The sequence below is a fragment of the Brachyistius frenatus genome, unplaced genomic scaffold, assembly GCF_029030835.1.
Source record: "Brachyistius frenatus isolate BFR_SWC_R1_liver_20210118 unplaced genomic scaffold, ASM2903083v1 Contig_28, whole genome shotgun sequence".
Taxonomy (NCBI): Eukaryota; Metazoa; Chordata; class Actinopteri; family Embiotocidae; genus Brachyistius; species Brachyistius frenatus.
Genome location: NW_027210627.1, coordinates 564421 through 589340, shown reverse-complemented (window position 1 = coordinate 589340; position 24920 = coordinate 564421). Strand labels below are relative to the sequence as shown.

The following is a 24920-nucleotide window of genomic DNA, read 5'->3' as shown; positions in this document are numbered from 1 at the left end:
CAGCACAGTATGGGCTCTTTAACATGTGCCTTGCATTTGGTCTGTCATTAGAAGAGTGTGGTTGTGTACTTTCTGTGCATTACTGTCTTTATCCACAAACACACTTCAGCAGATCTGAGGATCTACCTTGTTGTGGACTCATTTCCAGGTCCAGACCTTTGTGCTGCTTGTCCAAAATCTTATGAAATACTGTGGCCATGTCAGCCCCAGCAAACACAGACTCCCCCACGCCTCCATCTATGACCATGACGTCAGAGGTGCCTGGGGCCTGGAAAAGAGGACAAATTATTTATCACCGCTGCAGAGCAAATTCAGCATTTTCAGTTAGAAACTTAAAGAGAGGAAGAACTTTTGGGATTGTCACAAGGACAGTAATAACATTTACTGCTGCTTCACATTTATTCCAAGCTACATATATTAATTTTAGATTGGAAGCGGACTCCCAAAGTTGTAACTTGCATTCAGGTCCCATTTACAAGCTCAGTGAAGAGTTAAGTTACCAGCAACAGCTGAATCACCATTTGTACATTTACTTATTCATCCTCTGCATGCAAATGAGATAATATTCTTGTATTGATTAATACAAATATTAATGTAATCAAACACAAATAAGAAAGGACTCTGGGCTACTATGTAAAACAATATCAGCAGTGCTAGTTTAAGTGTTTTTGCTCAATTTTGAGTGAAATGGTAACCAAATCAATTCAGAAATATGAATGCCATTAGTTTTGTGTCCAGATGAATGATATGTTAGTTGTGGTCAGTACTGCAATATCTCTGCTCATCCAACTCGTCTTTCAGAGTGTTTCAGATTTACTTTCAGATGTAAACATCAAAAAGATGAAATAGCTTTTTTTTTTTTTTTTTAATTTTAAAAGTCTGTCTTGACAGAAGTTTCTGTAAACAAACGAACAAGTCGTGTCGGTGTCGTGCACACAAGCATGCACATTTGGATGTGTACGAAAGAGTATTTTGTGGCCAGATGCAAGAGAGAAAAATGAAGGTGCTGGTATAATACTGTCTATCAGAACCAGACAATGTTTGGCAAAGATGGAAAACAGACGGGCGAGCAGATGAAACAGACAGATGGCCAACGAATAAAGACATGCAGGCTGGTTCAGTTGGGGTCAGTTGTCCAGCTTCTACCTGATTTGACCGTCCTCTTGATCTGCTGAAGTCACTGCCCAGTTTGAAATCAATGGGATCAACAGTTAACCGCCTTTTGGTCTTTTTCCTCTTTGGAGAGCAGAAAGGAAACACCATCACCAGCAGAGACGAGAGTATGGACAGAAACCCAAAACAGACTTTTTATATCCACACACATTTCTCTACAGAGATAAGCAAACACAAAACAGGGTAACCAACTTATTAAAAATTAGTGTGTCATTGAAAAGTCATAATTACAACTGGAAAAGTCCCATTTTTCTGTGTATAGTATATCTGACTTGGTGCTGGTGAAAGTGAGCAAACGCAGACGTCTCACACGTCCGCTGTCAAACGTAATTAAATGCAGAATAGATGTGGTGCTGTTTGAAGCACAGTAATCCTAACCCTCACATGTACAGCTCTGCAGTAAAACAACCAACTTTCTTGCACTATCTTCACATTTCTCTTCTGTCTAGTTGCCAGCGGTGTTTTTTTTTTTTTGAAAGCCACAATCTGCAGGAATATGAGGGAAACAGTAAAATAAAAGAAGACTGGCAGCTGCCACCTCGACGGCAACTTTGTCCAGAGTCTTCCTCAAACACTCTTATAACCATCTGGATTATGTTTTTTGTTGTTGTGGTAAGACACACAAACAAAAACATGAAGTCATTATTCCACATGAAAGCATAAAACACTGAGATATGTGCCAATAAAACTCATGAGACAGTGAGGAAACAAAATATTTTTCATCCTGGATGCTTCGACTCGACTGAAATGTTAAATGAGAGGCACAAACTGGGGCTACTTGGCGACGTGACCTAGAAAAGAGAGTGGCTTCCTTTAAGACACATGTTCTTGTTCCTGTGTTGACAGAGCGTCCACTCCACCCAGGAATCATCGAGCCTCACTGCCAAAACGACTCCTAGCTCGTTTATAACTTTTCTGATTAGGTGAAATGTCATGTAGGATTCATCATAGGGACCAATGATGTGTAAAAAAATTCTCCCTACTCTTCTCCATTTGGACCAGTAGAGGGCACTCTGTCTAAAAAAAAAAACTCAAACGAGGGCTGCAGGAAACAACACTTGGCCTTCTTTTTGTTCAACTCCATGAAAAGTAAAATCATATAAGATATAAATATAACCTTCATCAGCAGCCGCGTCACAAAAGAATCTGCAGATGCAGCAGAGCCAAGGAGTCCTGTCATTTTTTTCAACACAACAGCAGATGCAGAGATTGAAAGTAAACATCCAAGCGGAGCTTCTACATTACACAGAGACTGTGGTGTAAACAATGGTAGCCTCGGTTTTTATGATGAATTCCAGTGGACTGAGGGCCCCCATTTTTTTTTTTTCTTCTTTTTTTTTAATTTCTCAGGACTTCAAGCCAAGGCTCTTTCAACTCTGCTCGGGCTCCTCTGTGTGTGCGATTATGTATGACAGCCTGGTATTTACCCACAATACACCGCGGCCGTGCAGCGCAGGCTTTGACCATATCTAACATCAGCTGTCAACAGCTGTCAGGACATTCCAGTTGTTCACGAGGGGCTGACCTAGATCACTGAGATAAACCCGTTCAGAAAAACACCTCTGCTGCGATTCAACCCACCGGCATGACGAACATCAGCGCTGACCACAGCGGACACGCCGGGGTCATTTCAAAACACCACATGTGCATGCAACATGCTGATCTGAAACTGTCTGTACTGCAGATGAGCTTTGATCCCGCCCTATCACCCAAATGTTTTTTTAATTACCAAACAGGATGTTGCTCCTTAATTAAGAGATATTTTAGTGTTGTTTTGGGTGTTGTTTGATAATTTTCCACGTGTCAAGGCCTCGCAGTGAGCAACACCGGGATGACTAATGCTCTGCAGCTTGTGTACAAATTAATATCTGCTTCTTATTTTTTATGATGCCTATCATAGGGGAATTTTTCCCGCTGACCACAAACTCGCTAAAACTCAAGTACCTGAGATTTATTTACTGTGCTCAACAAACAAACAATGATCAGGAACATAATAAGAAAGCGCACGCACGGTAAAGAACCACACTTCTTTAACAAAGACAGAAAACCTTTAAACATGAATTGCCGTACCACTTTGTATTGTTGTGAGTCTGTTGCATCCATACTGTGCTCCTCATATCCATCTGCTGATAGAGAGGAAAGACAGAGTTGTGTTAGAGGAACTGAAGGACGACATACTGCACACAAAATGACTTCTGGAAAGAAATGCAGGACACAAATATAATGGTGTTGCACTTCACAAAGTGTATGCACTGGAAAATGTACAATGTGAGTGAATTCAAAGTGACTTGTTCACCATCCAGAGTAAAAAGTTAAATCTCTTTCAAACCAGCAATAAACCAACGACTTTGCTATTTATATTGAGATTATTGCAAAAAATAGTTGTTGTTTTTGTTTAAACTCCATCTGTTGGAGAAAGTACAGCACAAAACAAACAAAGAAGGAGCATTGCGTGTTTTCAGTCCCTCTTTTATGAGAGTGTTTATGACTGAGTTCCATTTCTACAGTAACAGTTTCCTCTTGGATACAGACGGACAGGAAAGGCAGACTGGGAGCAACAAAAGCTGCAAAAAAGAAGACAATTCAAATTCAATTCAAAGTGATCAGATTGACCATTTATGTCTAATAACAACACCACGGATTACGCTTATATGCAATAGTTAATAACGTAATTTATTTTATGGACATATGCATATGCATAAAGAAATAATCTGCAAAAAAACTTCTGCAAAACACACTAAAAAGTGCTTTTACTACTACAACCTCTAATGATAATTGCCTATAACATTTTTCTCTAAATCTTCTCAACTCTCTCTGACTAAAATTTCCCTGGCACCGGGTCACTGTGAACAGGAGCCAGATGATGTGAGACATTCAAACCTGCCTACTCTAAACGGAGAATTATTTGAACCTCATAGTGAATCTCAAATCACTCTTTTTACAGATACCAGCATGCCTATTCTCATACAATTTATACATTTAATTAACCAGAGAGTTTATGAAACATTAACGGGACTCCGGAGAGGATAAAGATGGACCACACACGGCCGGATTAACCGTCACATTATGGAGAACAAGACGCAGTTTGACATCATTGCAGTAGTTTGGAAGTATGTCCATATAGTGTTTGCAGATCTGTATATCATAAATAGGGTGACCAGGTGTCCCACATTTTAAGAGACACTGTCCCACACTTTTTAAAATTTCTAAAACCTGTAAACGCAGCTACAACAAATACATTTCCACTGAAACCCAAAGATGACTGCCGGACATACGAGGAAACAGTCGCGGAATAACACCCCAACTCATACAGGTCAGCAGACTGATGTAGAAAGCACCACATACGAGTATCTAACGTGAAACTTTAACTTCCTTTTATGCTCACTGTGTTTACTCAGTGTGGGAGTTTGGAAAGTTGCGTTGAAATAAAATATAATTGTTTCGTCATTAACTTACTCAGGGCGCGGCCTGTTACCTGCATTTTCTACGTTTAGATAGACATAGGGAACGTTTAGACTACCTCTCAGCTTTGGTAATGTGTCCCACACAAATATTTGCCCAACGTTTGGTTTGTTTGAATCATAGACTGTGTATAAAAGTGGACGCAGCTTTTAGCTCTGAAAAATGAGGGCAATGGATAAGTGCCTTTAAGCTGCAATACCACCGAGTTCCACTAGAGGTTGGCTCCAAAAGGCCTCTGGCTCCATAGACTCCCATTCAACGTGTCTCATGAATGTCGAAGTCAATAAATTTGTCCACGAGTTACCTCGGTTTTGCTAGTTAAAGTCACTCCTTCTCATCAGTTTTCTGGCGGTCCATCTGAAAATAATCCCGTCATTAATTAGAAAATAAGCCTCAACCAGCCTTGTTTTTGGGCGCGTGTCTGTTTGTTTGACAGGTCTGTGGTGCAGTCAGGTTTCTGCTATCGGTGGGCGGGGCGTAGTATTGTCGGGTTTACAATCAGATCGAGTCAGATGGAAAACCGCTCCGAACTAGCACTAAATTACCTCATTGTTCATTAAAATAATTATTGTCTTATTATGTGATTTCAACCAATGTTATGAAAATAGAAATATCAATCAATCAAACCTGTCTATCTATAAAATCTGTCCTTCCCTGATGGTTCATATCCATCATGTTGTTCAGAATACTTACTGTGGACCTCGGGCATGCTCTGTGTGTCGTACTCACGCGGCTCTGGAAAACATCAGGCAGGATATGACTTAATGAGGTGTATTCAATTAAAGTTTCACATGAATTATCCCGGAGCCTGCTTTTAACTGCTTTAATTACCTTCTCATTTTCACGTCTCCTACAATGAAAATGAATGACGTTAGGTTTAAAATTTCACCATCTATTAGCTGTAATACAGAGCTTTAGCAAATTGAGATAATACAGCTACTTTCCCCATAAAATAATAATCAGACACAGAAGCAGCAGTCGGAGTTCGCCAACTGACTGAAATAAACTTTCACGTGCAAACAAAGTACTGTGCTGAAAGACTCGGCAAAGATAGTATGCACGTAGGATGACACCCTCTGAGCTTTGGGGGCCCGACGGACCGCAGCACAGTACATACAGTGAAAAAGACATCCAAAGAGTGTGTGTGTGTGTGTGTGTGTGTGAGTCTACAGTCATGCATGTTGAATTTAATGGATGTGGTCACGTGACTCTTTACATGCGATGAGTTGCTGATCATGCTAACGTGTATATTAATGACCAGCGCAACACTGTGCATCTATGCACGCTGGATTTTCACATAAATACACAACAAAAGTTTTGTTCTCCCTCTCTTCCTCCTCCTCCTCCTCCTCCTCCTCCAGCTGCTTCTGGTCGGTCGGAGCCCTGCAGGACTGGATCCTTTAATTCCAGGCACAGAAATGGGAGACATGTGACTGAATGATCACAAGGCCCCGCTGGATTGAGCCAGCCAACCGACTCGCTCTGTATTCCTCCCCCCCAAAAAAATCTCAGAGGGTGACTCGGTGTAAACAGTACCAGGAGGCCCGTCTGCCTCCTCATAATTCATCATATCCATTGATCTCCTCCTGCTATGACCTCACTTGGAGATCTGCTGTGTGTACTAATGCCTAAAGCTGATATACAGTGTTCTTCAAAGGCACTTGTTTAATACGCTGCGGGTGCGGCTGGAGGATGTTGGCAGTGCTGAGAGAGGAAAACTTTTTGATGAAGCTTCAATTCTATCACTGCACCAGACTTTAAACATGAGCAGAAAAACATAAACACAACTTTTCACCACATTAGTGAATCTGATAATAATGTCTGCGGAGGTAGAGCAGATGGGGGCGATGCATCATTATGGACAAAAAAAAAAAAGAAGGCCTTAAAGACTGTCTGCGGCAGCTGTGAGGAGCCGGAGCCGGAAAAACAGGAAAAGATGGAGGAGATTAAATTTTTGTGACAGATCTGGCAGCCGGCTGATGACGGCGGACTATCAGAAAAAGTGAGTGGAAACTTTTCTCCAGTGACGCAGTGTCACAAAAAATGGAGGCTCTCGTCGACAGATGGGCGACTAAGTGAAGAACATGGGCAACGGAAGTTCCAGTGCATCGGACAGGAAGACTTTGCAGCGAGTTGTGATGATGACCGAGAAGGTCATCTGGGTCTCACTCCCCACCATTCAGGACAATTACCAGGACACATGCAGGAAAAAAGCCCTCTGCGTTGTGAAAGAGTCTTCCCACCCTTCTCATGGACTGTTCGATCTTCTGATACCGCTCTATGAAATCAAACACGACCAGACTGTGTTACAGTTTCTTTCAAAGGGCGATGAGACTGTTCAACACTCTGCACCTTGTTGGACCTTTACTATAGGACACACTGGCTGTAATATTTTATGTCTTACATTTATTACTTTTCCTACTTGATGCACTTTTTATCGTCTTTTAATTCTTTGTTTTTGGTATGTTTTATGTATGTTTTTAGCTACACATTTGAATTGTGTTCAGGAATTTTTGGATAATTATCTTTGCACCCTGGTCCTGATAAAACGTAATCTCTTTCCACTGTATGTGTATTAATATGGATATGGTCAGAATGACAATTAAATTAACCTTGATTAACCTGGTTCTAGATCATGAAAGTCTAGAGACTCTGCCGGAGGGATAAACACCACCGTCCCAAAACATATTCTCGAATTTAGATTTTTTTTTTTTTTATGATGTTGAAGAGGATATGATGACTGCAGTGACCATCAATCAGTCCGATAAAGCCCGTGCTACTTGCATGAACGTGAAGAAGACGCGATTATAGCTGTTTTCACTTAGAAAAACAGAAGCATTGCAACTCAAATTCTTGACACAGTTCACATGAGACAGCAATTTTCATGCTGATGTTTTACCAATAAGACCGAGCGCCATTCAAAAGCCCTAATGCACATTTTCCATTCAGTTACAGCTCAATATGCAGCTGTTGAATCTCAGTGAAGCCTTTCATTTAGTGGGGATTTCTCATGGTAAGCTCAAGCAGACTTCCATGACTTCGACTCAGCGCTCTCTGACTCTGGCAGACTGGACTTCTGACCGGCAGCTACTCCTCTGGGCTTGAAAATAGTGGAACAGATGGAAATTTGTTGAGGTTGCCCCTTTAAAGTAACCTTGACCCGAGACCTGACATTCGACCAAGGTTGTAATCTTTCATTTGCACATTCATACAGAGGTTCTACTTGGCAACTTTCAGTTTCCAGAGTAACCACAGTGTTTGACTGCCGACCACAAGGCTGTTTCAGGGTCGAATCTCTTTGCTTCAGATGGTATTTGTTGGGTAAACAAATACAGATTTTGACATGTGCATCAATGATTTAGAATTTCCAGATGTAAACTTTACTTTAAAAAAACCGTGAAAAACTGATTAAGTTACAAACAAACTGAAGAAAAGTTGGACGGCTCACCTCCGAGGTCGCTCTGAGAGCAGCTGTGGTCTCCGCTCAACCGCTTGAAGAGCGATCGCATCACCTTGGCGCTGCCGAAGCGCTTGAAGCGGGCACGGACGTTCTCGTGGTACCACTCCAATGTACCAATCTTAAGGACCCTGTTCGAGGAAATGAAAGGAACACATAAAAAAAAAAAAAAAAAAAAAAAAAAAAAAGCCAAAATAGATACAGACCAGGTCCGTTACAGAACATACTTTTGACAGGACAAAGATGTCAACATAAAGGGGGCTGGATGTGCCTCTGTTGTCACATAAAACCTGCAGAGTGCAGGTTCAAGTATGACATGGACGGCTTGATATTTTCCAGACATGAGTTGAGCTGTTTGAGGACTGTTCAGTATGAGCTTCATCTGAGCAAACAATAGCCTAATGGTTACATATGGAGCTGGATGTATTAAATTCTGTTGCTGCAACCAGCCGAGCTTGAGCAGTGAAAGCGATCTGAGCTGTGACCATTGAAATGGCTGCTGCCAGAACGTCCGTCAAACGCTGTCAAAGCAAGCTTGAGCAAGACGCAGAACAGAAAAACATGTACACGTGCACAAGGACTGAGAGGGCACTGAGCCGAGAGTCATCTGTAGCTAAATTCATTTTACCCAGATTGAGTAAAAGCATAACTCTTGTTGTGCACTGAACGACCAACTCAGAACAACACGTTTGTCTGCAAGCTGCTGAAAGCTCACACATTCTGTACATTGTCTTTCACAGTCTGAGTGTTCAAACCAAAACAAATGCATTGAAAAACCTCTTTTGTGGAACATTAAAGCTAACACTCCCGTGACTCTTTGATCTCTGCTTATTAATATCAAAATTCCATTAACAGCTTTAAGTCGGGGGTTTAATTTGCGGTGTATTGCCTCAACTTCCTGTAAGTGGTCTAAAAGTCTGAACCATCCAAAAAGTGTTCACACTGTAAACTCACCGAACCGCGGTTCAGTTTCATCCAGATCAATTCAGTTTGATTGGACCACATTTGGTTCCTTTGGTCCAGACCGTTGCACGAGGCTCCTTCAAACTCTACTTTTTTTGTCTGGACTGAAATCGACATTTTGAAGGTCCAGACCAAACCCTCGGACTTTCAGCCCATTTACAGGAAGTTGAGGTCGGCTATTGCTACCAATTAAACAAGAGAAGAAGGAAAACAGCCGGGAGACACATACAAATTAGCCCCTGTAGCATTTATGAAGAGGAGGAGATGAAATATTTCATTCTGATTTGGTCCAACAGAGAAATAAAAAATCAATATGAAAAAACACATACAAATACAAAACTTATAACATATTGTCTGAGGGGGAAAAAAGTGCTGATAGTAATTCCATATTAAGAATAGTATAAAAGCAGCAAAATTAATGTTCATTCATTTTTCTCCATTAAAGTGGAAAAGGCTACCAGCCGAATTGACAACACACCAACGTCAGACGTACGTCCGTCTACAAACCAATCAATGTCAAACACAGGGATACGCAGCCCGCGTAGGGGATGACAACATGATGTCGGTGTGTCATGCAATGTTCTTTAGTGTGTTTGCAAACTTGCAATATGAAACCAAAACTACTCGGATCAGATGTGTGCAGTGTAATGAAAACATGAACCTTGGTTTGAATTTTGTTCCTGACTTTCAGATGTGAAAACGCCTGAAAAGTGACTGAGTAAAAGTCAAGGCTGAGTCCAAAAGGATGAAGTCCAAGTCACCACTTTTATTAATGGAATGACCATGAAACTTGAGACTGGGAACCCGAAGGAGTCAAAACACCTCCAGGACTCCCTCTGTCTCACCTCTTCACACCGCCACCGAATGCCCTCTGGAAAAGGTGACGCCTCTTGGATTGTAGGTGCTGAACTTCCTTCAAATTACCTGCTAGTTTCATTTTTTAAATGTGTCATTTCCTACCTGGCCATGCGACAGGGATCACACACCCAGCCGCACTCCTTCTTGTTGTAGCGGCTGCAGGACTTGCAGATGTAGAGCTGGCAGTCCAGACACTGACGCTTGCTGTTGACCAGGAACTTGAAGGGCTCGAGACATCGGATGCAGTGAGACTCGGTCAGGCTGGTCTGGTTCCCCAACAGCTCTCTCTTGGTGTCTTCCCTCTCAATCTTGGTCTTTAGCTCGCTGAAAAAAAACACAAGACAACAATGTGGAAATTGGAATAATTTTCTGTTCTGTACTCAGAGGCTGAAAGGTCGGCAAACTACCAACGAACAAGTCACCTTCAATGCCTGTGGAAATTTGTATTTCACATCTGGTATCATATTAAGAGTAAAAACTATGAAAGAGCATCTGTCATTTACCTCACTCTCTCCAGAGAGCATTAACAAATCGACTGTATGGTTGTGAAAGAAAACACACCACAGACCGTATAGTAACAAGCACGGAAAACCTTTTAGGTGTGCAAGCAACAGTTGAGATAAAACTCAGCTGTTAACTACATGCAGTGAAGGAGATTCATGTGGTTGTTGAAGGAAAATAAATTAATATGTTTACTTTAGTTTCAGAGATATGTGGCTCACATTGATTTGTACTTAGTGGCAGACTTTAATGCGCAATAACACTCATCAGATATGCTATAAAGAAGGTCAAATCAACATTGATAACTATTTACAAATTGCTTTAAGCCAAGTTGTGCATTTGTTATTTAAGTATTGTTGACATCGATATAACTGTGCAGTTATGTTTTAGCCCAGATCAGCAGCAAGTGGGACACAGCTAAAATACAGCTGCTGGCTATTAGATATGTGATTTTATTGTAAAATCCGTCAAATCTGGACAAACACTAACAATGTTGTTGTGCTTCGGCTGCAGGAATTAGCCTTTAATCATGTTTTCAATCCACATTTAAGAAACGTGAAAATTTCTTTCTCAAACTTTGGCTCAAAAAGCTGTTTGCATGTTGTTTACCGTGAAATTTAGTCAAATGTAGTACAATAACTGCAAACCAAAGGCTGTGCTTACAGTGTTTGAATGGCCAAACTGTTGTTTGTCTAATGCATAACTCCCTTTTAAATCACATATAAGACAGTCTGGTCTTGTAAGATGTCTAAATAAGGCAGCTGTATCTTTGCTGGTGTATGTTTTTGCTCTTGGACGATCCGAGAAAAGATGTTTCTTCCTGACTCTGGTATTTATGCTAAGCTAAGCTAACCATTTCCTACATTACTCCTCTCAGAACCAAGAAAATAAGCTCATTTCCTCCAAAATGCAACTGTTGAGCTGTCATGGAACATGTGAAGGTTAAGTTTCTGACTTATTAGTCACTTTATGTTTGTCCAGCTATAAAAACAAACCGTACACCACCGCGTTATACAAAATGCTGGCTGACAAATATGAGTGAAGAGATGGTTGTCAGCACATGGATGGCAACAAGTGGCTTAACTCTGGCAGCTCTCTGTAAACATTATGTCAGCCTCGTTACATGGAAACGCTGAAAATGTTGGCGAGTTTCTGCAGGAAACGTTTCATGCAACAGTTATGAATAAGAAAATAAGTCAAAGGTAGAAGAGACTCAATCTGCATTGTCCCCTGATTCAGATCTTAATTACTGGAACTGGCAAATATCAGACTAAACAGTGTTATCAAAAATGCTCAGTATGAGAATATGTTTACTTTTATATCTGCTTATGTGCATGAAGCCTCAAGTTCCTGTAATTTAAATAAACTTTTAGTTTTGTTGTAAACTTTGAAAACACTGTGTCTCCAGCTTATCATTTAATTGTGCACTGCAGTGATACCAGTAAAATGTCCCTCCCATCCTCTGGGGGCTTTGGCAGCTGTATACATGTGCTGTAATTGACTAAATTGCTTCTAGTCAGACCGTTTTCTTCAGCAAAGTTTAAAAGCGAACTTGTGCTGATTGTTGGGACGGTGAGAGCCTCGCTCAGCGCTGCGAGATGCTGACAGTATAGGAAAGGAAAGAATTCAGATAACAAGTCCCAAATGTCACAGTTTAGGTGGAGTCTGGCAACAACACCCAGCAAGGATGAGAGGATGCTTATTGTTTATTAAAGCTCTTTTTTTTTCTCAAGGCCATGCTTTTTAAATTACAGTCCGGGATAAATGGGAGACTTTGGAAGTATCCCATAAGCCTTTGCAGATACAGCCGCTGGCCAGTGGTGGTGTGATTTAAAAGTAATATCTATTAAATCTGCCCTCCTCTGAAGTATCAAAGCCCACAAATCTGGCATACAACATGCCCTCCTACGATTTCATGTGTGTGCAGAAGGAAACTTCCAGACCTTTCAAGCGCCGACACAATGCTGGCAAAGTCAAATATTAAAGACAAGTGCAACCAAGAGTGAGCGAGTGCTCTAAGCTACCCTCTGCAGGGGCTGTCGGCAGTTTAGAGCTGGTGTGCTGCAGGAGCTTTTTAGAGATCTGCACCCACCAAAGAAGGCCATGAAAAATGGCTGAAAGCTCCATTAAAACTGCAAGTGATTGGATTAAGTGGTTATTGCCTTGCAGTTTTCCACTCAACGCAACACACTGTAACAGAATAACAGTAATATCCAAGGAATAAGAAGGGAACTTTCTTTATTTTGCCATTTTACAGCCACGGGACACAGCCAACAACAATATTGATATGTTATCAATTAATAAAGTTGATAGAGCCAATTAAATAAGTACAAAAAGTCATTCAAGTTCTTGATATTTACACACTTTTAACAAGCAACAAACTTAGTTGGTCCCCAAAGTTTCACCATCTCCTGTATTTGATTAAAAGCAGGTACTGCAGAACTTTTGCTTAGCTGGCGAAGCTCAGGAATCTGGGTGCGGCAGCCAGTGTTATGGGGTGGGTGTATTTTTCCAGGACCCAAATGCAAGCACACAGACTCGAGGTATAAGTTCCATAAATACTGTCTTTATTGTCCAAAAAATAAACAAACAAAAAACTACAAACCAAAAGGTGGCACCGAGCGTGTCCACTTTACGTCCAGTCGGGAGGGCAACTCAACCGACAGCTCCAGGGGGACACGGGTAACAGGGCAGCCGGCAGACCAGCGGAAGGGACGGCGTCAACAATCCTCCTAGTTGGGAGGGCAACTCCACCGACTGGTGATTTTGACGGGGATATCCGCAGGAGACACAGAGGCCGGAGGAACGGGAACAGGAACAGGACTGACAGAGAGCTGACGGAGAGCAGACGGAAGACGGACGGGGAGCAGACGGAAGACGGACGGGTGGCTAACAAAACTGCACCGACAACCAGAGTTGTGCAGGGGCAGGGTACATATAGTCTGGGGAGGTGATCAGGGAGATGCAGCACACCTGCAGGTGGTGATCAGGGGTGAGTGGCTGCATCTGCTGGGACTGGTGAGGGGCGTGGCCACGGGAGGTGAATGGCGTGGCCACAGACAAAGACAGGGGACACAGGAGGAGAGGTGATCGGGGGCAAAACGGAGGACAAAACTGAACTCCTGACAGTACCCCCCCCCTCAAAGGGAGCCTCTCGGCGACCAAAACTGGACCGGACCGGGTGGGAGGAGGGGGGACGGAGGACCACAACTAACACAAGACATGAGACAGGAAACCTAGGTGGACGGAAGAAGGCCACGGGGCAGGGAGGCCTGGGGTGACCGCTCCGGAGGACGGCCACGGGGCAGGACAGGTTCGGGGGATCTCTCCGGAGGACGGCCACGGGGCAGGGCGGACTGGGGTGACCGCGCCGGAGGACGGCCACGGGGCAGGTCAGGTGACCACTCCGGAGGACGGCCACGGGGCAGGACGGACTGGGGTGACCGCTCCGGAGGACGGCCACGGGGCAGGACGGGTTCGGGGGACCTCTCCGGAGGACGCCCACGGGGCAGGACGGGCTCGGGGGACCTCTCCGGAGGACGACGACGAGGCAGGGCTTCGACCGCGGTGGAGGACGGAGCCGGAGGGACGACATTCCTGGAGGACGGAGCGGTGACCGCGCCGGAGGCCGGAGCAACGACCAAACAGGTGGACGGAGCAGGAGGCGGGGCGGCGTCCGCGCCTGAGGCCGGAGCCGGAGGCATGACCTCGCCGGAGGACGGGGCCGGAGGCGTGGCGCCAACCTTGCCGGAGGCCGGAGACGGAGCGACGACATCCCTGGAGGACGGAGCAGGAGGCGGGGCGGCGTCCTCGCCTGAGGCCAGAGCCGGAGGCACGACTTCGCCGGAGGACGGGGCCGGAGGCGTGGCGCCGACCTCGCTGGAGGCCGGAGACGGAGCGGTGACTGCGCTGGAGGCCGGAGCGGGAGGCATGACCTCGCCGGAGGCCGGAGGCGGGGCGCCAACCTCGCCGGAGGACGGAGACGGGGGCGTGGCGACGACCGTGCAGGAGGACGGGGCCGGAGGCGTGGCGTCGACCGCGCCGGAGGCAGCAGGGGCCGGTGGCGTGGCGACGACCGCACGGGAGGATGGAGCGAAGACCACCCTGGAAGCAGCAGGAGCGTCGACCACCCTGGAGGACAGAGTCGGAGGCGTGGCGACGACCACGCCAGAGGACGGGGCCAGAGGCGTGGCGACGACCGCGCCGGAGGACGGAGACGGGGGCGTGGCGTCGACCGCGCCGGAGGCAGCAGGGGCCGGTGGCGGGGCGTCGACCACCCTGGAGGACGGAGCCAGAGGCGTGGCGACGACCCCCCTGGAAGCAGCAGGAGCTGGAAGAGGGGCGTCGACCACCCTGGAGGACGGAGGCGGAGGCGGGGCAACGACCACGCCAGAGGACAGGGCCAGAGGCGTGGCGACGACCGCGCCGGAGGACGGAGATGGGGGCGTGGCGTCGACCGCGCCGGAGGCAGCAGGGGCCGGTGGCGGGGCGTCGACCACCCTGGAGGACGGAGCCAGAGGCGTGGCGACGACCACCCTGGAAGCAGCAGGAGCTGGAAGAGGGGCGTCGACCACCCTGGAGGATGGAGCCGGAGGATGGAGCCGGAGGCGGGGCGTCTTCAGCGCCGGAGGCAGCAGGGGCCGGTGGCGTGGCGACGACCGCATAGGAGGATGGAGCAGGAGGCGGGACGTCGACCCATCCGAAGGCAGCAGGAGCTGGAGGCAGGACGTCGATGACCTGTCCAGCGACGGGGAACGAAGGAGCAGCATTACTGCTGCATAGGCCATGCTGCAGGTACTTGAGGGCCAACGCCCGGGCCCGGATGGCGTCCGGATCTCTCACCGGCGCTGCGGGGGTAGAGAGTTCGTAGTGGGGACCGACGGGGCTGTAGGCTCGCCCGTAGCGACCGACGGGGCTGTGGGCTCGCTCGTAGCGAACGACGGGGCTGTGAGCTCGCTCGTAGCGACGGACTGGACTGACGGCTACACGTCCAGAGATTAAGGGCGCAGCAGGACCGGATGGCCGGTGACCCCGGCGTCGCCGCCTCCTTCTGGGGGGGTCCCAGAAGGCCAGGCGGGTTCCCTCGAACCCAGTCCGGGGTTCAGCGGAAACCGTGTCATTTAGGCGGGCCTGATTGGAAAAATATTGAAATAAAGTCACGTATTTAGGATTCGAGTCTGTGGCTGCTGGGTCCCTCCGGGGTCGGTGCATTCTGTTACCTCGCTGACTTCACTCAGCTCTTTGCTCTCTCCTCCGCTGTCTCTCTCGCTTTCTCTCTCCTGGTCACCGGAGGCTGACGGGCTCTGGCCAGAAGGTGCCTCTTGACCCAACACACGCACTCCGGGTTTCCTCAGCTGTCGGGACGCACAGAAAGGAGACTTGTCGGCCATGTGGGCCAGGTCTCTCTTCATGGCATAGGCATCCTCCCCATCTGCATAGTATTTAGGCTCTACTTCACTAATCTGGAATTTCAGTGTGTTTGAGTACAGGTGCAGAGCTGCTCGGTTGCTTTTGCGAACATGAAGAGAGACATATTTAGCATTGAAGTTTTCAATCATGGCCCGGCTGGCCTGGTCCATCAGCTTCTGAGCCAGGCCGAGACGTCTGTGGGACCGCTTCACCGCCAGGGATGTGATGTGTCCATGGGGTACATCATCAGGGTCTTCCTCCATCTTCGCCAGCACATATCCCACAATTTTCCCATTTTCATCCTCTGCGATGCACGAGAGCTGAGGCCACGACAACCAGAGTTGTGCAGGGGCAGGGTACATATAGTCTGGGGAGGTGATCAGGGAGATGCAGCACACCTGCAGGTGGTGATCAGGGGTGAGTGGCTGCATCTGCTGGGACTGGTGAGGGGCGTGGCCACGGGAGGTGAGTGGCGTGGCCACAGACAAAGACAGGGGACACAGGAGGAGATGTGATCGGGGGCAAAACGGAGGACAAAACTGAACTCCTGACAGCCAGACGTTCATTTAGTAACTTTGGTCTTCTTAGCTGCCTCCGTCTGACTGTTCCCATAAATGGTGATCTTCTCCCCACATCCGTCCACACAAATCAAACCTCTATAGTGTCACTTGCTGTTTCAGGCTTCAGCTCTCACTGGAGCTTCAGCAGGTTTACTCGACTCTCAGTCTTTTATCTTAACATCAGAATCTCAAATTCTCCTCTTTGCCTCTCTGTTAAGTCGATTCCAGCGTCCGACAAGTTACAATAAAATACATTCAGGCAGGTGAAAGTGAGAATCAGAGAAACACACAATGTTGTATTGTTAAAACACAATGCCTCCCAGAGAAAGACCCACTAAGTGCTCACTAGATTTGACAAGAAAATTTAAATACAACTATAATATGACAAGGACATCTATTACCTGGTTTAACTGAAAGGTTATTATGATTGATAGATTTGATCTGAATCAGTCAGGTGTTCTGTTATGCTTTATTTTCTATTAAGTCTTTACTACAAATATAACTTAAGAAAAAAACAGTGCAGCGCTATTGCATAAACTAACATTAGTCTGCTTCAGCTCAACAAACCTAAAGAGAATATTTTCATCATGATGCAGGAAGTTCTGCTGAGATAACTACACGTGTAAGAATGTGCTCTTCAAAAGAAGAATAGTTGCCTATTAGCTAATTAATTAAGATCAAAATTAGCATTTATTTGGAGTTAATTTTTTGTCCACTTTTAATTATTTATAAAAAAAAAAAAGTCCAATGCTTACGTTTCTCTGCCAACTCCTGAGAAAACAATCTGTCTGCTAAAGGCTCCACTTTGTTCCTCAGTTAGTCCCTGACTTTAAATTTTTGCCTGAACACGGCTGCATTTTGTGACCAAAAGAAACGATAATAAGAGTGCAAAGAAATAGTAAACTAGCGTGCCAGAAAACCAAAACAACAAGTTGAAAGACACGACAAACCTCTTCAGAGCAGGTAAGAAATTTCTCTGTGAGTTACTGTACACACATATTGTTATATGATCTTTTTTTAATATGAAAAAATATAGATTTTTGCTGCTTTAAAGCTGCATTTGTTTTAGTTTTTTCTGGCTACAAAAATCACATTGTTTACATAAAATCAACATATAAAGTTGTTAGGGCTAACAAAGGTTTGTCACTGACGGTTCCCTTTTCTTATTAGAAAGTCCTTTGATCTATTTAATTTAAATAGTGACGCTTCAAATGTCCACTTTTTCTTGTTTTCTTTTTTAATGATTCCCACAGCAGGAAGTGGCTCGGAAGTATTTTGAGATTAAAGCATCATTGACTTCAGGTTGACCTTTTACAAGATTTAGGCGTGGACAGTTTTATATGTGAACCACATGAAGAGTTGTATCTATGTATAGGTCGCAGAGGCCTCGGAAGAAAACAACACAGTTGCCTGAGCAGCAAACAATGGCTCGTTTGAATGGAAAATAAAAAGATAAAGAGGAACCTTGGCAAAGAACCGCAGCCTAAATGATTGAAACTGAAGGAGGACGGTGTTGCCCTACAGTCTGAATCTGTCCATCTACTGCCATCCATCCTGTTTATTTTGGGAAATGCAGACTGGAGACAAGAAGGTTTCATTGTGACAATGTGCTGTATGTAAATCAGTTTAAGAGGACATGTAGATGAGCAAAGACACTTTTTAACCGCACATATGATGCAGTTTTCTCTGGCTGAAACAACAAAAGGAGGATCTACAGAAAATATTTTCAGTGCATTTTTTTAAAAAGGTCTTAAATTGGGAAGATTAGCAAGTGCAAGATGAGATGGGTGACTGGAGTCCCTGGTGATCACAGCAGTGTATGAAGACGGAGGGAATAGATTTGTCATAATAAAACAGACCCAACAGGGACGTTATGAAACCTCGACTTCGGATTATAGCCGTCGCCATCTTGCCAGCCCCGAGTGGTTTGGAGCCGTTAGTGACCATATTTGGACGAGCGTGGGGGAAGCGAGTTGTGGATCTGACTCGATCTGATTTGAAACCTGGCGATACTACGTCCCTCCCACCGTTAGCCGTAACCTGGCTGCACCACATGCCTGTCAATCAAACAGACACGCCCCCAAAACACTTTTTTTTTTTTAACCGTGTTTTCTAATTAATGACGGGATTATTTTCAGATGGACCTCCAGAACACTAATAAGAAGGAGTGACTTTAGCTAACAACACAAAAATATCTCTTGGAGAAATTTTATTGACAGAGAATTTTATGAGAGATGTTGAATGGGAGTCTATGGAGCCGGAGACTTTTTGGAGCCAACCTCTAACGGCATTGGTGGTATTGCAGCTTAAGTAACTTCCACATCGGCCTCATTTTTCAGACCTGACAGCTACGTCCACTTTTATATGGACAGACCCCATATTTTACCTGACTTTTATTTAAGCCCCTGCACACCCACACAGGTCTTTGTATGTCTTCTGGTTTAAATGTTTTTTTTTTATAACATTTACAAAAAGCCCAAATGTTCTCTCCGTCAGGTATAGCTGAAACAGTTTATCCTAAATTTTATCAAATTAAAGTGTTTCCAGGCTTTGGGAAGCAGAGCATCAAAGTGTATTATGAACTGAGACAATAAGGCCTTATAGGTGATTTCCCAAGGATTGTATTATTCAAACTTGATGTCCTTTTCATACCTCTGAGGGCCACCAGGGGCTGGCTCCAAAAACAATTATTCAAACACGACAACTTCTCTCATGGAATGCAAAGTCAATAAATGTTTTCTACAAGTCATTATGGTGTCATTAGCTAAATTCACTTCTTCTGATTAGTATTCTGGTGGTCTTTATGAAAACAATTCCATCCTTAATTAGATATCAGGCCTCAAACAGAGCTATGTTATCCATCGGGTGCAGTCAGGTTTCTGGTATAGGTGGGTGAGGCATAGTGTCATCGGGTTCTCAGTCAGCTCCACCCCCTCGTTCCTCACCAACTCATCCAAACATGAGCTGCTTTTTCTTTTTACTTTCAGTATGTACTGCAGCTACCCTTCACAAAAAATGTACTGTTGCATGCAGTACGCATACAATTGACAAATACTACTAAAAACATTGTGCCCTGAACTTTGACCCTCTTGGTCATATATGTTGTAATCCAAGGTGCAACAATTAAAGCAAAAGGAAAAAGATTGCTTCTTTTAAATACTCTTCTTCCTTTTGCAAGTTGCAACCAGGTGGAGCTTTAGTGCCACTAACAGTCGATGTGATGTATCTACTGCACAGACGATTGTGGGTCAGAACAGCCAGCGAAGCAGACTGCAAAATGCGACCAGATGTAGAAGGACATTATGGTATGTTTGGCATACTGCATTTCATATGGTATGTATTGAGACATATACTAAATATTTGTTCTGGTATATTAAATAGTGGTAGTATGGGTATTGGTAGATGGTCTTTTCTGACTCCTGAAAACCAAGATGGCGACGGCCAAAATGCAAGACTGGAGGCTTCAAAAGAGCAGTTCACAAACCAATTGGTGACTTCACAGTTGGGAAACCCTATATCTTAATTTTTGCCTATAACCTGGCCTTGAATGCATGTTTCAAGAATCCATTTAAAGTTTAAAAACCAGAAAACTTTCACACGTAACTTATTTGTTGAAATATGAGAACAGCCCAGACATACACATGGCAGGTGTAACTCTGACTTCAACAAAGTACCATAGAGTGTTTTCATTTTGTGGACTGTCCTCAGAATCCACTGCTACTCTGCAGTGGTTATCCACATAAAAGAAGGGGAAATTCCCTCTAAACCTGTTCGTCCCACAGCCTGATATCTAAACCAGCCATCAGTCACCGTTGCCAGGGAAACATGTGAGCAGCAGCGGCTCAGTAAATTAGGAGCAAATGACTGAATCGGCTGCTGCTGATGTGGAACAAAGTTAGTCCAGCTCTGCTCTGTTTTCCTCTTTCTGCTCAATTTACATCAAACAAATTGGTCAATCATTCATCTTCTTCTCAATAAAAAAAGATTAAACAATTATCTGGCATCATTTGTAGATAGGACATGTGATTCCTGACTCACGGTTAAATGAGAGACTGCCAAGTGAAACGTAACCTGGACCGTTCGAGCGAAAGAGTCTAACGTTCTTGAATACATATCCAATAAAGATGCTGTAGTAGCAGCAGCAGGTGCATATGTACAACGGTACACAGTTTAAAACGTAACTTAACACCAAACTGAAAGGCAAAGTGCCTCGGCCCTCTCTGGTTGAGGGGGGCAAAATAGGAAAATTGTATTCCCCTTTCTCCCCCTTATATGTGTGATAACCAGACACATCATCATTACCGCCAAAAGCTCAAAGAAAGCTGTGTTCACTTCAATATTCTGAGTTAATTGTCAGTGTTCACATCAACCAGCAACAGTGAACACAACATGTGAGTACAGCTTAGGAGCGAGAGCCAAAATTTATGGCTGCTCTGCACCCTCCTACACACAGATCTACGAATACAGCAGCTCATCCCTCACTGGTTAACACAAGTAAAACACACTGCGGTTAAATTGCTGCCTAACTGATCTAACAATATGTTAAACTTGAAAGTTGTGATCTTTATAAACTCACCCAAGTCTGTCTTCCTCCTTCTTCCTGAGGTCGAAGTCTCTCTGGACGACCTTCCACACATGCTTGGCCTCCTCGTCTGACAGCTTGGAAAGATCCAGCTTCTTGCCTGCAGCGGTGTCAGGCATGATGGTGAACTGGGCTACTGTGGGTTGATAAGAAAGAAAGAAATATGAAGTCATTAGTATTTACAGTGGTAAGAGAGAAGTAAGAAACTTCCGAAGGCTTTTACATGAATACCAATATTTAAGATGAACTGCAGTGAAAACAAATAAGGCGCAAATAATCAATCGGTGACACATGGACAAAGATTTGAGCTTTAGGTGCTGAAGTTCACAACCTGACATGAATGTTAATCAATTAGACAGAGTCACAGTCCAGGTTCTTACTGTTAGAAGGGTTGGAAATAGATTTCCTGAGTAAAGTTTGCACGGGAACGTGCCTGCAAGTCAAAGTTACCGGTGAGAGCTCAGGAGATGAATTTGATATGCCACTTTCTAAGCTGTCGTATTTCACTGACCCTCCAAACTCACTGTACCAAAAACCAACCAAATGTTCACAGACAAAAACGACCATGTTTGCATGCATTGCTCATTTTGTGTGTATATTGCCCTTCATAGATGGTTTGGCAACTTTGATAAGGTCAGACAAACTTGCAAGACTAATCAATCTGTGTATGATGATTTTCCAAATAAAGTTTGATGGCCATGCAAATTAGTTTCCAAGAAGAAACAACAAAACAGGAGGGTGCCAGGAGATGGCCCTAAAACACAGGAGGCAGGTATGAGCATATGAGTATCACAAATATGTTGTGAACAGAAAGATGCCATCATTTTAAGATGATACAGCAAAGTTGAAGGAAAACAGTGACTTATTTACACATCAGTCATTTGGTGTTTCTGTCCACTGGATGAATGGAAGTCCGATATTGACTCTCTTTTAGCTCTGTTTTTGGTCTCTACCAGCTCTTGGGGAAAAAGTTAGGTGCTTCAAAAGTCTTTAACCGTTTCAGCTAAAATCAAGGCCATGAGATCGGTGACAGTGGACTACAACAGTGACTTTGAAGGTACAGTGAGCTGAAAGATGCAGAAGATCTGATGCTGACTGGAACTCCCAGAGTTTTGATGCTTATAATAACAATTTATCGTCCACAAAAGCCCTAGATGCTGGTTTTATAATGCTATATGTGACTGTTTTCTGATCTGCCACACCTGTGGTTAAAACTATTAAGAGAAGTACCTTGGAGACTATAGCAATTATTTGCACAGCTGCAAGTGATCACCGGCCACTAAAACTAAAACATGAGTCACGTAAAGCTTTTGAACAAACACTTAATGCTGCAGTTTGCTGTGGGGGCACCCGAGGCATCAAGAAATCTGCAGTTTATTTACTTTTCTGCCATAGTTTTTCCCCTCCGAACAAATCAGACCAGAATAATAGAGTCTAACGAGGGTCAGAGACTCTGAGGTCTGGTCTCTGCTGCGTGCATCTGTCCTGTGATGTGGAAGGTTTGGCAGAGTTCAACCATCCAACTCTGTTCAATGGAGCCTGTTCAAATATTTCACATGGTCCTGTTTCATAATGCATCGGTCTCAGAGGATGAGGTAACTCCACTCATGCTGTCAGACACCTCCAGACACACACACACACACACACACACACACACACACACACACACACACACACACACACACACACACACACACACACACACACACACACACACACACACACACACAGAACTGCGTGTAAAGACACTGAATCAGGCCAGAGTAAAGGAATGTTCAGGATCATCACATAATTGTCTTGTTTTCCACAGGCCATGTAAAAAACAGAAACCTCAAATGATTGGACAGCCTAATCTAATTCCTGCTTCTTGTGAGTGCGCAATGCTAGTGAAAAACAAGCGCATCAAGTTCCATCTGACCGGTAGAATGAGAGGAGAACATTGTACTAAATAAAAAACATTGCTCACAACTTTCCCACAGTTAAATTCTCCAACAGGCAAACAGTATACGCTGCTCTACGTGTGTTTACATAGTAGGTGTGAACACCTTAGTTCAATACAACCCTGTTGGAACATTAGGAGAAAAATCCATTTAAATTCAATGAAGTACTTAAATTTGTACTTTTTAGGCAATAAAATACAATTTTACAGCCAGTGGTCTTTAAAAATGTGTATTTTTTTGAAAGTGAAATTCAGTGTGGATGCACAGTCTTAAACAGGTGCATATTGCTTGTGTTTGCAAAGGGAAGGTTTGACCTGATAAAAGGTGTGGAGACACTCAAACCTGAAATACTTTTACTGAGCAACTGTGCAAATAAAGAATAAATGTGGCAACCTTAGCTAATGTTCAGTAATTAGCAGCAGCGTAAAACAAAATCAAAATACATGCGTTATGTCTCTAAAAACAAGTTGGAACCATCTTAGACATGAGTTTGGCTAAATCCCTGTTTTCTACCAACAAAGTAGCACACATCTCAAACAAGTAGCACCTCCAGAATTTAAATTTCAGCAACCACCTGTGAGATACCAGCACACATACAGTAAGCATTAGAACAGACACCAAGGTGACACTGACTTACCTTTGGTGTCGGCCGAGTCGCCTGCAGGCAGCATTTCCTTCCAAAGGCAGCCCGGGGCTGACTGCAGGGCAAACTAAGTAGCAGACAGCAATGCTAATCACATGTCTAGTTAACCAGGACGAAGGAAAGACAGCCTCCTCTCCGCCTTCCTGGACTTTACTTCAAAGGGTCAGGCTTTGAGCTTTTGGCCCCCGTGGCCTCATACACACTACTATTGGAATACATTAGTATAATGTTGGTAAAGTACATAATTAATAATAAATCAGTCGGTTTGGAAGCAGTTTTTTTTTGTTGTGTGGAGGCATTTAGAGAATCTAAATGTGCAGTGATCATGAGGCCACTGGGGCTTAAGCCCCCAGTCACATGTCATGGGTCCTATGCTACAGTAGAGTGCTGATGCATGACTTCAAAGGTGTAAACCAATGCCTACTTGTTAATACTGTAAATGCTGCATTCGTGTTTTGTAGGAAAAAAGCATTGGGACGTCTTCGAATGTGTGATGTCACAGCAGGAGCGACAGCTTTTCTTAATCCTCCCCTCCTCGTTAAGGATGTTTAAGGATGCTTAGCGATAGAACAAGGTTGTAAGGCTGCTGTTAGTGCAGTGGGTGGGTCAACTTTTTCAAACAGCCAAACATTTACACATGGACTTGTGTCCTTTGTGTCGAGGTCATTACAATCACTGTAATGTGATGTGAAGTCAGAGCTGTTTGGACATCAAACACAAAGCTCCACATCGACTGAGACAGAACTGTAAACGAAAATGATGAATATGACATCCAAATGAATGTGAAAATTAACGAGGCCTGAACTGAGAGGGCCTTTTTTTGTTGTTCATTTATTTATGTCATTCTTCACTAATGAACAGAAAGCCTTTTATCCCATGGCACTGCCTTGCTGCTGTATGTTTTCCAGAGGGGTTGATTTGAAGCATGTGACTTGTCCGGCAATCCAATTTTCTTGTTTGCTCAACCACCAGACGCAACCATCTCACTGGTAATTAAATAAACACTGACACAGCCTTCGCGGCGGCGGGGTGGGGTGGGGGGGGACTTTGCATTCAGGTGAATGATTGTGTACATACTTCATCTTCATACTTGTATATTCAAAGGTGGATGTAGGTTTCTCGGATTAATCAAATGCTTGCTGTATACTAAATAAATAAATGGAAGCTTTTTAAAGGAGAATACCGCCTAAAATAATCTATTAAAAAAGTTTGATCAAACTTGAAGTGGCTTCTAAAGTTCGGTGCAATATGGAGAAATGTATTTATTGTACATTTTTCTAATTAATCAGAAGTTCATATTGATGGCATTATTAATCACTATTAAGCTTCAGGTTGACTCCCTCTGAATTATTCAAACCGTCCATTACATAAA

At 44.1% G+C, this 24920-nt stretch overlaps 1 protein-coding gene across 1 annotated transcript in view; it reads right to left on the bottom strand.

Moving 5' to 3' along the window:
• The window catches only part of mlphb (melanophilin b), a 34952-nt gene extending 11337 nt beyond the window's left edge, over nt 1–23615 (bottom strand). Inside the window, exons 1-7 of the mRNA XM_069698712.1 lie at nt 23543–23615; nt 20960–21101; nt 10016–10237; nt 8084–8223; nt 5329–5370; nt 3244–3299; nt 127–268 (exon numbers count right to left, since the gene is read on the bottom strand). Of these exons, the coding sequence (XP_069554813.1) occupies nt 127–268; nt 3244–3299; nt 5329–5370; nt 8084–8223; nt 10016–10237; nt 20960–21101; nt 23543–23576 (778 nt within the window). The 5' untranslated portion in view covers nt 23577–23615. The remainder of the gene's footprint in view (nt 1–126; nt 269–3243; nt 3300–5328; nt 5371–8083; nt 8224–10015; nt 10238–20959; nt 21102–23542) is intronic.
• Between the last annotated feature and the right edge of the window lie 1305 nt (nt 23616–24920).